This window comes from Mesoplodon mirus, assembly GCF_964341445.2.
Source record: "Mesoplodon mirus genome assembly, chromosome: 12".
NCBI classification, from domain to species: domain Eukaryota; kingdom Metazoa; phylum Chordata; class Mammalia; order Artiodactyla; family Ziphiidae; genus Mesoplodon; species Mesoplodon mirus.
This window is the reverse complement of record NC_138988.1, coordinates 78,715,606-78,728,512: the sequence shown is the minus strand read 5'-3', so window position 1 is coordinate 78,728,512 and position 12,907 is coordinate 78,715,606. Positions and strand designations below refer to the sequence as shown.

The 12,907-nt window shown below is 36.9% G+C and overlaps 1 protein-coding gene across 2 annotated transcripts in view; it reads right to left on the bottom strand.

Moving 5' to 3' along the window:
- The window catches only part of CD2AP (CD2 associated protein), a 113,385-nt gene that overhangs the window by 77,745 nt on the left and 22,733 nt on the right, over positions 1-12,907 (bottom strand). The window contains exon 2 of one of the 2 annotated variants that reach the window (XM_082638836.1): positions 3,360-3,422. The exons of the other annotated variant lie outside the window; for it this stretch is intronic. Within the exon in view, the coding sequence (XP_082494962.1) occupies positions 3,360-3,422 (63 nt within the window). The remainder of the gene's footprint in view (positions 1-3,359; positions 3,423-12,907) is intronic. 2 annotated transcript variants of the gene reach the window in all.

Genomic DNA, 12,907 nt, shown 5'->3' with positions numbered 1-12,907 from the left:
TTGAGAACCCAGCCCTGATCAATACACTGACTGCAGCCTTGTGAAGGACTCAGCCATGCCCAGACTGGTGAATCACAAAAACTGTGAGATGATAAATGTATATTGTTTTAAGTTACTAAGTTTGTGGCAATATTTTTCACAGAACAGTAGAAAATGAATACGCCCTGAAATGAAGACTCTTAAGGATCCATTTCACCTCTTTTAAGTATAAGATTTTAGGTTACAGGACATCATATACACATAGCATTAACATTTTCACTAGCCATACCTCCATTCATCTTTTCTTCCTCCTATAAAAATGATAAGAAAAAAGCTCACTCACACACACACACACACACACACACACACACACTACAACCAAAAAAAAGGAAAGGGAGTATGGGCAGACACTGCTGGCTGCCAAACCAACAGCCATTCCCACACTGACTCCTCTCCCTTCTTCCTTTATCACTGAACCTTGATTTTGTTCAGGTATATGGAGACCCTGTACTTTTACAAATGAGGCTTCTCTCTCAGTCCTAGGGGGTTAAATCTTAACTATTCTAGACCAGGACTTCTCAAATACTAATGTACAATCAAGTCATCCTGCTGACTTGGGAATCTTGCTTAAATGCAGACTGACTGAGTAGGTCCCAGGATACCTAACGCTGCAGGTCAAAGAGGCAAAGGTCTAAAGATAGTTGAAATAGTTAGTTAATAGACAGTTAATTCCATTCATATTCTCTCTCTCTCACACACACACACACACAGACACATACACAGAGACTGGTTTTCAAATACACATGTGATGGATCGACTGACCAATACAATGTAACCAGGGGTTCTGGGAAGGTTTCATTTGACCTTATAAACAAAACACAAGGAAGGAATGTACTCCTGCAGACTCTGGATGTTCTTCAGTGAGAATGTAATGGACAAAACTGCTACAACTAGTTGAGACAAGAAAACCAGCAGATCTGATTAGAAGAGAAGAAAGATGAAAATGGCCTGAATCTTTGCTAGATTCATTAAACTGCTAAGTTAACCAACCCTTTATCTCCAATACCTTTAGATTTCTTGTATAGAAGTAGTTTTTTCTTAACTTTTAAATAAATTCTAGATGGGATTGTATTTGCAGCTGAAAACATCCCAACCTGAGAAGGGAACTAGTGAGAAATTTTTTAAATTTGTGAAAATGGATCCATAACTGATAAAGCCAGAAGCCCAGAGAACTTAAGGAAACTATAACTGAGACATCAAACTGCTCTCCAGAACCCCAGAAAGGCTAGAAATATAGAAAAGGAGTGCTCATAGGAAATGTAGAACTGAAAACAGGGAAATTAATACCTGTATGGAAGAGCTGACACTCATTATCAATCACAATAACTCTGAGACAATAATGCTATACAGGCAGGTATTTTTTTCAAAGGTAAAAAACTAAAGGGTTCATCTCAGACAAACACACACACACACACACACACACAAAATAGTTTGGGGAAACTAGTATGGTTTCTTAGAAAATGTGATGGTTTCTTAGAAAAATGACTACTGATTTCCAGAATTTAGAGGTCTCCAGACCAATGGGCAGCTCCCAACTTACTAATTCTGAAATAAAACTTAAGTCCTACCTACATAAACAGAGTTCCCAATTGGTTTTTTATTTATTGTTTATTCATAAATATGAATAGTACACAATAGTTAATCATGAAAGACCATGATAAATTGAAAAATTACTCCTGGATGAAATATACACCCACCTCTCCCCTTCCAGAATTATTCAGTCTTAAAGTTATTAGGTGTAGAAAAGCATAGTGCAGGGAGAAGAGGCCAAGGTTGGGAAGGAGTCTGAGAAGGTGTGAGAAGACGGGGCCAAAAAGAGCAAAGAAGGTATCCAAAGCTGGGGGAGGGGTGGTAGTGATGCTATCAGAGCCAAAGTAGGGTGAGAAGGGTGTCCATCTATGCAGCCTCCCCTAGTGCAGCCTATCAGAACTCTAAGGTAGGGTGAGGAAGGCATTCATGCAGAGGCAACATGATATGGTGTGCCAGCACCCAATCACAGTGGTGAGGGCATCCAAGCTGATGGCAGCTTAATGAGAAATATCAGAGGCCAAATGGTGTTGGGGGTAGGGCCAGATTTCCATGCAGAGATGTGGGAGGGTGGAGGCAACCTAGAGTGGGGACTAACAGCCCACACAGAAGAAAAGAGTGTCCATATAAGGGTGGGGTGACAGCAGAGATGGAAGACTGATTACATCCAGGGGAATTAATCAAATAAGTAAATATATTAAGGATAATGGAAGCCAAGTTTCTCTATGAAAGGGAGTTACAAATATAAAGGGAAAAGGCTTCATTTGATCCTGTGATATTAAACGGGAATGAGAAGTATCATCATGAACTCATGGTTTTCAATACGTAGACATTCACATATATATAAAACACACACACACACACCACACACACACAAGCTCTGTCCACTGAAAGGGCCTGAAACTACAACATTCCAATGGCAATGAGCAAACCTAATGCCGAGATCTTCGAAAAACCATTTTCTACTGAAAGGAACCAGAAATCCTTGGGAAGATAGGCAATTCCAGGGCTAAGGCAGGAAAAGTACAAAATAAGCCTGAAACATGGTGTTGTGGCAGAAAGCAAACAAGTTCTCAAAAAAGATAAGGTGATGCCAAAGGACACAGAGAAGTGATATCAGAACGGCTCCTACTCACCAAATCAGGACAATCTGAGCATCAAAGTAAATAATGACTGTAATAGAATATACCCCACTGAATAAAGTAAGAAACCAAAAATAAATGTTAACTTCTTAAATTTTATAACTGACTTGTGATTAAGTAGGAGAAGATCCTGATTTGTAGAAAATACTAAAATATTCAGGAGAAAGGCATAAGTCAGGAAAAAATTCTTTGTACTGTACTTTAAACATTTCTACACCTTAATGTTTAAAAATTAAAAAGGATTTAAACACGTACAAATTTTTATCTTCAAGAGATGTAATAAAGTTCATAAAATCAGAACAGAATGCTATGAAAAAAGAAATGAGAAAATAAAAAGCATTTGGAAATACATCTTCCAAAATGTCTTTTTTTTTTTTTTTTGCAGAGGGGGAGACAAACCCAAAAACCTTTACAAAAAAAGGTAAAGGAAAGAGACATAAAGAAAATATGAAAGCAAATATGACACAGATGATCAATCCAGACAATCCAACATTCAATTAACAGTTCTAGGGGGGAAAAAAAGAGAAAAATAGAGAATAGACAATGAAATAATATAAGAAAATATTCCAAAGCTATATGAAACATAACTTCAAATAGAAAGAGGTCTGTGAGAGTCCAGTACAATGAACAAGTAAAAAAGTAAGTACTCACATCTAGGTGAAATTTCACAACAAAGATAAACATATCCTAGAAAGCTCTCTGAGAGAGTTCCATCTACAAAAGAATGAGAATCATATTAGGAGACTTCTCATTGGCAATACCAGATTCTAGAAGAAGAAAAATAAAAAGGCAAAGCCACTTAAGTACTGAAGGAAAATGAATTCCATACTCAGTCAAATCAACAGACAAGTATAGGTTATAGCATTTTCACACAGACAAGGACAAAGAAAATTAACTCCTACATATGCAATTACATGATGTTATCTAGTAAGAACCAAAACAGAGGAGGATACAAAATTCAAGAAATAGTGGAGCCAGGCTTAGAGTGAGAAAAGTTCTAATATAGCAATTGTGCAACAAATCTAAGGAACAAACAGTCTAGATTAAGCAGGAGACAGAAAGTTCTAGGAGGTATTTGGTGGCAAAAAGAAATGAGAGACAGACTGTGAAATTTTATACTATCCTGAAGAATCTAGAACTCAAAGAGACAATACAGCTAGATAAGGAGAGGAAAAACTAAAGATGATTACTAACTCCTGTAAAGGCAAAGAGCTATACAATGTTGAAAATATAATCATCATATATACTACTTGGCTGCACAGTGAAAAATATTTCCACGGTCATAATAAAAATAATAACTAGTTTCTGAGTTAACATTGAAAATCAATCTCTAACAAAACAAAAAGACTAAACTATGGTTACAGAAGAAAATATAAATGTTAACAAGCCTTCACATTATAGTATAAAGTAAAGATTAGGGAGGTTGATAAAGAGAAGGATAGAGGTACTAATATCTTCACCATACAAAATGCTAAGTCCAGAAATACTATCTTACTTGCTGAAAAGAAAAATAAGAGTATAACTATATACTCAGAATTTAGAAAGGTAACCAAGAGAGAAATAAAACCATATTGAGATAAATGGAAAACAGATATGAGATTACAATAAGCTAAATCGTTACCTATCATATCAGAAGGTTAAAAAATGAAAGTATCAAATCAAAAAACAGCTATAGAAACTTGGGAAACTTGTTATTTAGAAATACAAAAGCCAAAAAAATTAAAACTGAAAGATAAGATAGTTCAAAGTTGTTTCCCTCTAAAGAATGGGAATAGAAGTAGAGAACAGTGAGGCAAGGAAATGCTGTTTTTTCATTTTAAGTCTTTTAATACTTTTGTATTTTTATAGCATATGCAGATACTATTTGGATAAGATTTTATTTTTTTAAAAAAAGCACTAAGTATTAAAGTGGCTTGTCCAATATTATTGCAAATATGTTTATAACTCATGATTCTATGTGTTATGATTAAAAAGTTTACTGAGTCAAAGATAATTTATTTCTCCTAAAGAAAACACCATATGGTAAATAAGGTTAAATTCTTGCCCTTTTAAACATTCATAATTAGGCTTGCAATACAATGTTAAATAAGAAAGGTTATAAAACATAGGTATAGTAACAACGTATTTTTGTAAAAAAGGAAGAAACAAAAATATGCATAGAAAAATATAAAGAGTTACATTCCAAAATGTTAATGGATGCCTGAAGGGATCTAAGATGCTGTTTGTTATCTCCTTTCTTTCATCTTTAGTAAAGAATTAAAAGGGGTGGGTAGGTTGGGAGTTTGGGATTGACATGTATACACTGCTATATTTAAAATAGATAACGAACAAGGACCTACTGCACAGAGGAATCTGCTCCGTATTCTGTAATAACCTAAATGAGATAAGTATCTGAAAAAGAACAGATACTGAATCACTTTGCAGTATACCTGAAACTAACACAACACTGTTAATCAACTATACTCCAATATTTAAAACAAAAAAGAATTAATCTCAGCCAAAAGAGAGGGTAGGAATTGGCCTCATCCTGATCTCTAGGAAGAGTGTTTTTGTTTATTTAAGGACTCTGGAGTTCCTTAGGCACCTCTGTTTACCTGAGGACTTTACCAAACAAGGTCATTATCTTGGGGGCTTCACACCATGCAGCATCTGTTCTACCTCTGGAAGGGCTAGACACTAAAGGTCAGTCACATGGGCAGTCAACTACATCTTCTCTATAAAACTCTGGACACCAAGACTCAAGTGAGCTTATCTGGTTGGCAATACTCTGCATGTTGTCATACATCATCACCAGGAGTTAATGCTGTTCAAGACTTCAGAGAGAGAGAATGACATCACACCTGGAACCTTCCTGGACTCTGTCTCATGCTTCTCTCCCCTTGGCCAATTTCTTGCGGTACGCGGGCCTCTCACTGTTGTGGCCTCTCCCGTTGAGGAGCACAGGCTCCGGACGCGCAGGCTCAGCGGCCATGGCTCACGGGCCCAGCCACTCTGCGGTATGTGGGATCCTCCTGGACCGGGGCACGAACCCATGTCCCCTGCATCGGCAGGCGGACCCTCAACCACTGAGCCACCAGGGAAGCCCACCTTGGCCAATTTTAATCTGTATCCTTTTACTATAATAAACCATACCCAAGAGTATAACAGTTTTCAATGAGTTCTGCAAGCCCTTCCAGCAAATTGCCAAACATGAGGGCAGTCGTGGGAACCCCCCAAATCTGCAGTTGTCAGAAGTGAGGGCATTCTTATAAACAATAACCCACACCTTGGCATTTTTCTACAATAAACATATAATAATTGGGTAAAAATAAGTTACTAAAAACACTGATGCTCACTAGACAGTATGTAACAATTGTATTTACAGAAAAGTTAAAACTGTTTAAATAAAAACTCATTTAATTCATGAGTTTGCTATACAAACTAGCATGCAGGCCATCATTCCAAGAATCATCACCCTCCATATTGTGCAAACTCAAAAAACTCATTCTTTCATTGAAAACTGGTACATTGCAAAGCAAATTAAACGTTTATATTTCAAACTAAACAAAACTCTTCCACTATTTAAAACAATTGTGTTTGACTGACTAATTCTCTTCACTTTAAGTGCTTGCTTAAAGTGAAGAAATAAATGTTGACGAAAAACATTTGGGAGGAAAAAAGAAAAAAAGAAGATAATGTGTACATCCTGAAAAACACTCTAGGATGTATAAGGTATACAGACCCTTGTCTATCACTAATGGCTCTTTCTACCTGACCTACTCTCTATGAAACCGATCATTTAAGATTACACATTTTGTTTGTGGATTATTCATCTTTCATTTCAAATGTGACTACCAATGAAAGAGAAAGTAAAATTTAAATTACTTTAGCTACTTAACAGTTTATTTTTATAGTGTGAAGAAAGCAACCCAAATTAATCACATATCACATTTTAGGATTTATGTGATCTGCAGGGTAATAAAGATTTTAAAATATGGCATCAAAAAAGACTCAAAATAAAAGAACACTAGATAATTTGGACCAACCCTCACAGGAAGACAACTAAAAAAGCAGGACGAAATATAAAAATCACCTTCTTAGACAGACTAAATTACTAAAAATATATGTTATCAGGTGAAACTGAAGTGAGAACTGGAACCCAGAGAAGTAACTACGATACTGGGGCTACTTTCACTCTGGAAAGTATTTTCCAATTCTAAAGACATGACAGAGGCTAAGCGGCACTTTCAGCAGCTTTGCCGTTGTAGGATTTGAGAGTGGAGTTCAGGAACTATCGAGGGTGGTAACTCTGAGAATCTACATGAACACTTTGGGAAAGGACCCTAAATAACTGCACCCAAGCACCGCAGCCCAGTTTAATGTTATGTGGATGACTCAGGAAACCTCATACCATTCAAGTAGTTCAAGACAAAAGAGAAGTAACCAGAATCCTCTCTGGGAGAAGATAACCTAGACATAAAATTATGTCAAGATATATTTTTAGTCTACAACATCCAGAGACAAGGAAACATAACCAGGCATGTAAAATGCAAAAACATCATAAATAAGTACCTAGAGAAACAAGAAACAACAGAAACATTTCAATGAACTCCATATACTGAACTTATCAGACACAGACTTTAAAACAATAACATTTACCATGTTCAAAGATATAAATTACAGATTGAAAAACTGACACAAAGCTCAGTACTGCAGATAGTGAGAAAACAAACTTGAACCACATAGGTATTCTAGAACTGAGAAAGACAATAACCAAAAAAAGAAACTCAGTGGATGAGTTTAAAAGTATATTACATACAGCTTCAGAAAACTAGCTAAAGGGCAGACAGGTAAATATCAACAAAAACTAACCAAAATGCAGTCAAGAGGGACAAAAATATAGATGAGAATGTAACAGATATACTAAAACAGTCTACCATGTTTAATTGGAGTCCCAGAAGGAGAAAATAAAAACTATCTGAAAAGTTAATAGCTATGAACTCACCAAACTGATAAAAGACATCAATCCATGAAGTCAAGAAGTCTAAGCAATTCCAAACGGAATAAATAAAAAGAAATCTGCCACTCAACAGAGTAAAATCACAAAATATCAAAGAGGGAAAAAAATATATCTTAGAAGAGACACATTTTTAAAAGGTTACCAAAGAAGCAACACTTAAATGGGCTTCTCAGCAGCAACAGCAGGAGCCAGAAAGCAGCAGTTTTGTATTTTCAAAATGCAGAAAGAAAATAACTGCAAATCGTAAAGTCTGTACCAGAGAAAATATTCTTCAAAACAAAAGCAAAAAGATAAGCATGGGCATCATCAGAAAATCTACAAACAACAAATGCTGGAGAGGGTGTGGAGAAAAGGGAACCCTCTTGCACTGTTGATGGGAATGTAAATTGATACAGCCACTATGGAGAACAGTATGGAAGTTCCTTAAAAAACTAAAAATGGAATTACCATATGACCCAGATATCCCAATACTGGGCATATACCCAGAGAAAACCATAATTCAAAAAGACACATGCACCACAATGTTCATTGCAGCACTATTTACAATAGCCAGGACATGGAAGCAAACTAAATGCCCATTGACAGACAAATGGATAAAGAAGATGTGGTACATATATACAATGGAATATTACTCAGCCGTAAGAAAGAACGAAATTGGTTCATTTGTAGAGATGTGGATGGATCTAGAGACTGTCATACAGAGTGAAGTAAGTCAGAAAGAGAAAAACAAATATAGTATATTAATGTATATATGTGCAATCTAGAAAAATGGTACAGATGAACCAGTTTTCAAGGCAGAAATAGAGACACAGATGTAGAACAAACATATGGGCACCAAGTGGGGAAAGTGACGGCGGCGGGGGGTGGTGGTGAGATGAACTGAGTGATTGGGACTGACATGTATACACTAACATGTATAAAATAGACAACTAATAACAACCTGCTGTATTAAAAAAAAAAAAAGACAAGCTAAAAGCAGAGTTTGCCACACTGAAAGAAACTCTGAAGGTGTTTTCTGAGCACAGCAGGAAAAGGGGAACACATCCAATATCCAGAAAGAGATGCACAAAGGAAAGAAAAGCAGAAGAGTGGTAAATATACAGGTATATAAACACTGAGTAAAATAAGAAAAAATTAACTCAAAATGGATTAAAGACTTAAACTTAAAACTTGAAACCACAAAACTCCTAGAAGAAAACATAGGCAGTAAGCTCCTTGTCATTGGTCCTGGGGATGATTTTTTGGATTTGACATCAAAAGGAAAGGCAACAAAAGGAAAAATAAACAAGTGGAACTACATCAAACTAAAAACTTCTGCACAGAAAGGAACCCATCAACAAAATGAAAAGATGACCTACAGAATGGGAGAATATATTTGCAAATCATATATCTTATAAGGGGTTCGTAAGAACTCATACAACTTAATAGCAAAAGAAAAAACCAGTCTGATTTAAAAATAGAGAATCAGAATAAACGTTTTTCCAGAGAATCCATATGGATAGTCAACTGGTACATGAAAAGATACTTAACATCACTAATCATCAGGCAAATGAAAATCAAAACTTCCAGCTATAAAATAAATAAGTCCTGGGGATGTAATGGCGACTATAGTTAATAAAACTATATTGCATACTGCAAAGTTGCTAAGAGAGTAAATCTTTTAAAAGTTCTCATCAAAAGAAAAAAAATTTGTAACTATGTATGGTGACGGATGCTAACTAGACTTACTGTGGTGATCATTTCTCAAAACATATAAATTTCAAATCATTATGTTGTACACCTGAAACTAATATACTGTTATATGACAGTTACACCCCAACAACAACAACAAAAACATAAATAAGATGAAAAAGGAGGAGGAGGAAGAGGGAGGGGGAGGATGTGGAAATTTTAAGTATTAGGAAGATTAAAATAACAACAGCTATATAAATCAGGAGTTAAAGTATTCTAAGATCCCTGCATGGTACAGAAGGAGAGTAAAGGTAGCAATTAATATTAGATTTTTAAAAGTGAAAAAGGCATGTGGTAATCACTAAAATAATACAGTATAAAAATGCTAGACACAAACAAACAAACAAACAAACAAACAAACCTGACTTGCAGTTTCAGCTCCAACATGGAAGAAGCTTGGAAACTGTCACTCCCACCCTTACAAGAAGAAAGTTAAACAAATGGAAAATCAGTGACTTTCCTTGGACACATCAGAGAATTGAGGACACAGGGCAAACCACCACCTCAAGATACGGAGAGACAGGGATATCCAGAGAGTCACAGCTAAGATCTACTAGATCATCTCGAGTGGAAACCACTGGAGTCATAAACTGGTAAGAACACTGTACTAGCTTCCCAGGGCTGTCATAACAAACTATCACAAACTAGGTGACTTAAAACAATGAAACTATTTTATTCTCTCATAGTTATAGCTTTGGTGGCCAGAGTACAAAATCAAGGTATCATCAGGGTTGGATCTTTCTAAAGACGGATATAGAATTGCTCCACACCTCTATCTTGGCTTCTAGGGGCTGCCAGCAACCTCTGGCATTCCTTGGCTTGCATAATTCCAACCTCTGCCTCCATGGCCCTCCCCTTCTGTGTCTGTCTCAAACCTCCTTCTCCTTACTCTTCATAAGTACACCAGTCACTGGATTTATGGCCAATCCTAAATCTAGGATATCATCTTAAGATCCTTAGCTACATCTGCAAAGACTCTATTTCCAAATAACGTCACATTCATACATACCAGGACTTAGAACTTAGACATAACATTTTGGGGGCAAAAAGTCAATCTACTACAAAAACTGAAAACAAAACCTTTGATGAATTGCTGGAGGCTAAATATGGACTAGCATGAGAGTAGAAAAATTCTGGGGACCACAGTCTCAGGGGAGCCCCCACCCTTTTGTGGGTTTTACTTCCAGGAACCCCACCAGGTTCTCACAATGAAGAGCCTATAAAGATCTCCTTGTGGTTCTGGCAGAGAGGTAAGGGAAAGTAATTCATTGTGAAATAACCAGTACCCAAAACACAGACCTACTCTCCAGGAAAAAGACTCCACCAGGTCCTGATCCCACCTGTGGAAAGGGTATAAGGGCATTTCTCTGATTCCAGTCCCCTCTTACCTTTCTGTCTCACATGGAGAGGTGGGGGGTGGGGAAATAAGAAAGACATCACAGTCCCAGGACACAGACCCACCAGTAGTTTGAGATTTAATTGTAAGATTATAGGATGCTTCCTCTTCCCAGCACCTTACAACCATACCCATGGGGCTCCATTATAATAAGTTAACTACCACTGAAAGAGTTACATGATGCAGATTCTATCTGAGAAGTTCTTAGGTAAACCCAAAGACAGCAGGGGAGACAAAAACAAGGACACTAAAGGAATTTGATGCCTCTGGCACCTACAGCTAGAACAAATATTAAAAACAGTACACTCCTAGCCAGATTAATATAAAACCTTATACTAGGGACTTCCCTGGTGGTCCAGTGGTTAAGAATCTGCCTTCCAATGCAGGGGACGCAGGTTCTATCCCTGGTCAGGGAACTAAGACCTCACATGCTGCAGGGCAACAAAGCCCGCAGGCTCTAGAGCCCGTGTGCCACAACTAGAGGGCCTACGTGCCGCAACTACTGAGCCCGCATGCCACAACTAGAGAGAAGCCCGCATGCCACACAGAGATCCTGCATGCTGCAACTAAGACCCAATGCAGCCAAATAAAAAAATTTAAAAAAACCCCTCACACTAAAGACCTATTGATCTCAGCTCCTTTTACCTAATACATCATGTCCAATTTTCAACAAAAAATTACATGTCACACTTTTAGAAGGCAAGAAAAACACAGAGCCAGACTCAAGTATACATGCATTTTGAAATCAAACAGGGAATTGTAAATAACTATAATATATGTTATGGGTGATAATGGAAAAAACAGATAACATGCAAGAACAGATGTATAAGGTAAGCAGATAGAGACTCTAAGATAAACAATCAAGAGGAAATGCTAGAAATCAAAAAACACTGTAACAGAAATAAAGGATGCCATTGGTGGGCTCATCTACCAACTAGACACCACAAAGGACAGATTCAAGAAGCTTGAAGATAGGTCAACAGAAACTTCTCGAACTAAAATACAAAAATAATAATTTTTGAAAAAACAAAACAGAACATCCAAGAACTGTCGAACAATTTCAGAAGATATAGGGACTCCCCTGGTGGTGCAGTGGATAAAACTCTGCGCTCTCAATGCAGGGGGCCCGGGTTCAATCCCTGGTCAGGGAACTAGATCCCACATTCATGCCACAACTAAGAGTTCACATGCCACAACTAAGGAGACTGTGTGCCACAACTAAGGAGCTGGCAAGCCACAACTAAGGATCCCACAAGTCGCAACTAAGGAGCCCGCCTGCTGCAACTAAGGAGCCCACATGCTGCAACTAAGGAGCCAGCGAGGCACAACTAAGACCCAGTGCAACCAGATAAATAGATATTTTTTAAAAAGATATAACATATACATAATTGGAATATCAGATAAGGAAGAAGGAAGAAACAAGACAGAAGAAATAAATGAATATTGGTGGAGAATTTTCCAAAATTAGTAACATATACCAAACCACACATTCAGGAAGCTCAAACACAAAGAATGCGGGAAAGTCTACACCTATGCATACCATATTCAAACCAAAGACAGAGAAAAATCTTGAAAGAAGCCATAAGAACAAAACACCTTACCAACAGAGGAAAAGGGATAAGCATTACAGCAGGCTTCTCTTCAGAAACAATTGAGCAAGAAGGAAATAGAGTAAACTACTTAAAGTATTGAAAGAAAAAAACTACCAACTTAAAGTTCTATATTCAGTGAAATTATCCTTCAAAAGTAAAGGATAAAGACTTTCTCACACAAACAAAAAACAAAAATTCATTGCCAATGGACCTGCCATGAAAGAAATGATAACAGAAGTTCTTCAAATAGAAGGAAAATTATACAGGTCAAAAACTCAACCCTATATAAAGAGTGAAGGCAAAGGAATAAATGAAGACAGAACAAAATCTTTCACTTTTCTTATTCCTAATTGATCAAAAAGATCACTGTTTAAAATAATAATAGTAACAATGTATTGGGTGATTTTTAGCATATAGATAAGTGAATGGATGACAGCAATATCATAAAGGACAAAGGGGGAGTTGGGAATACTCTATGGTA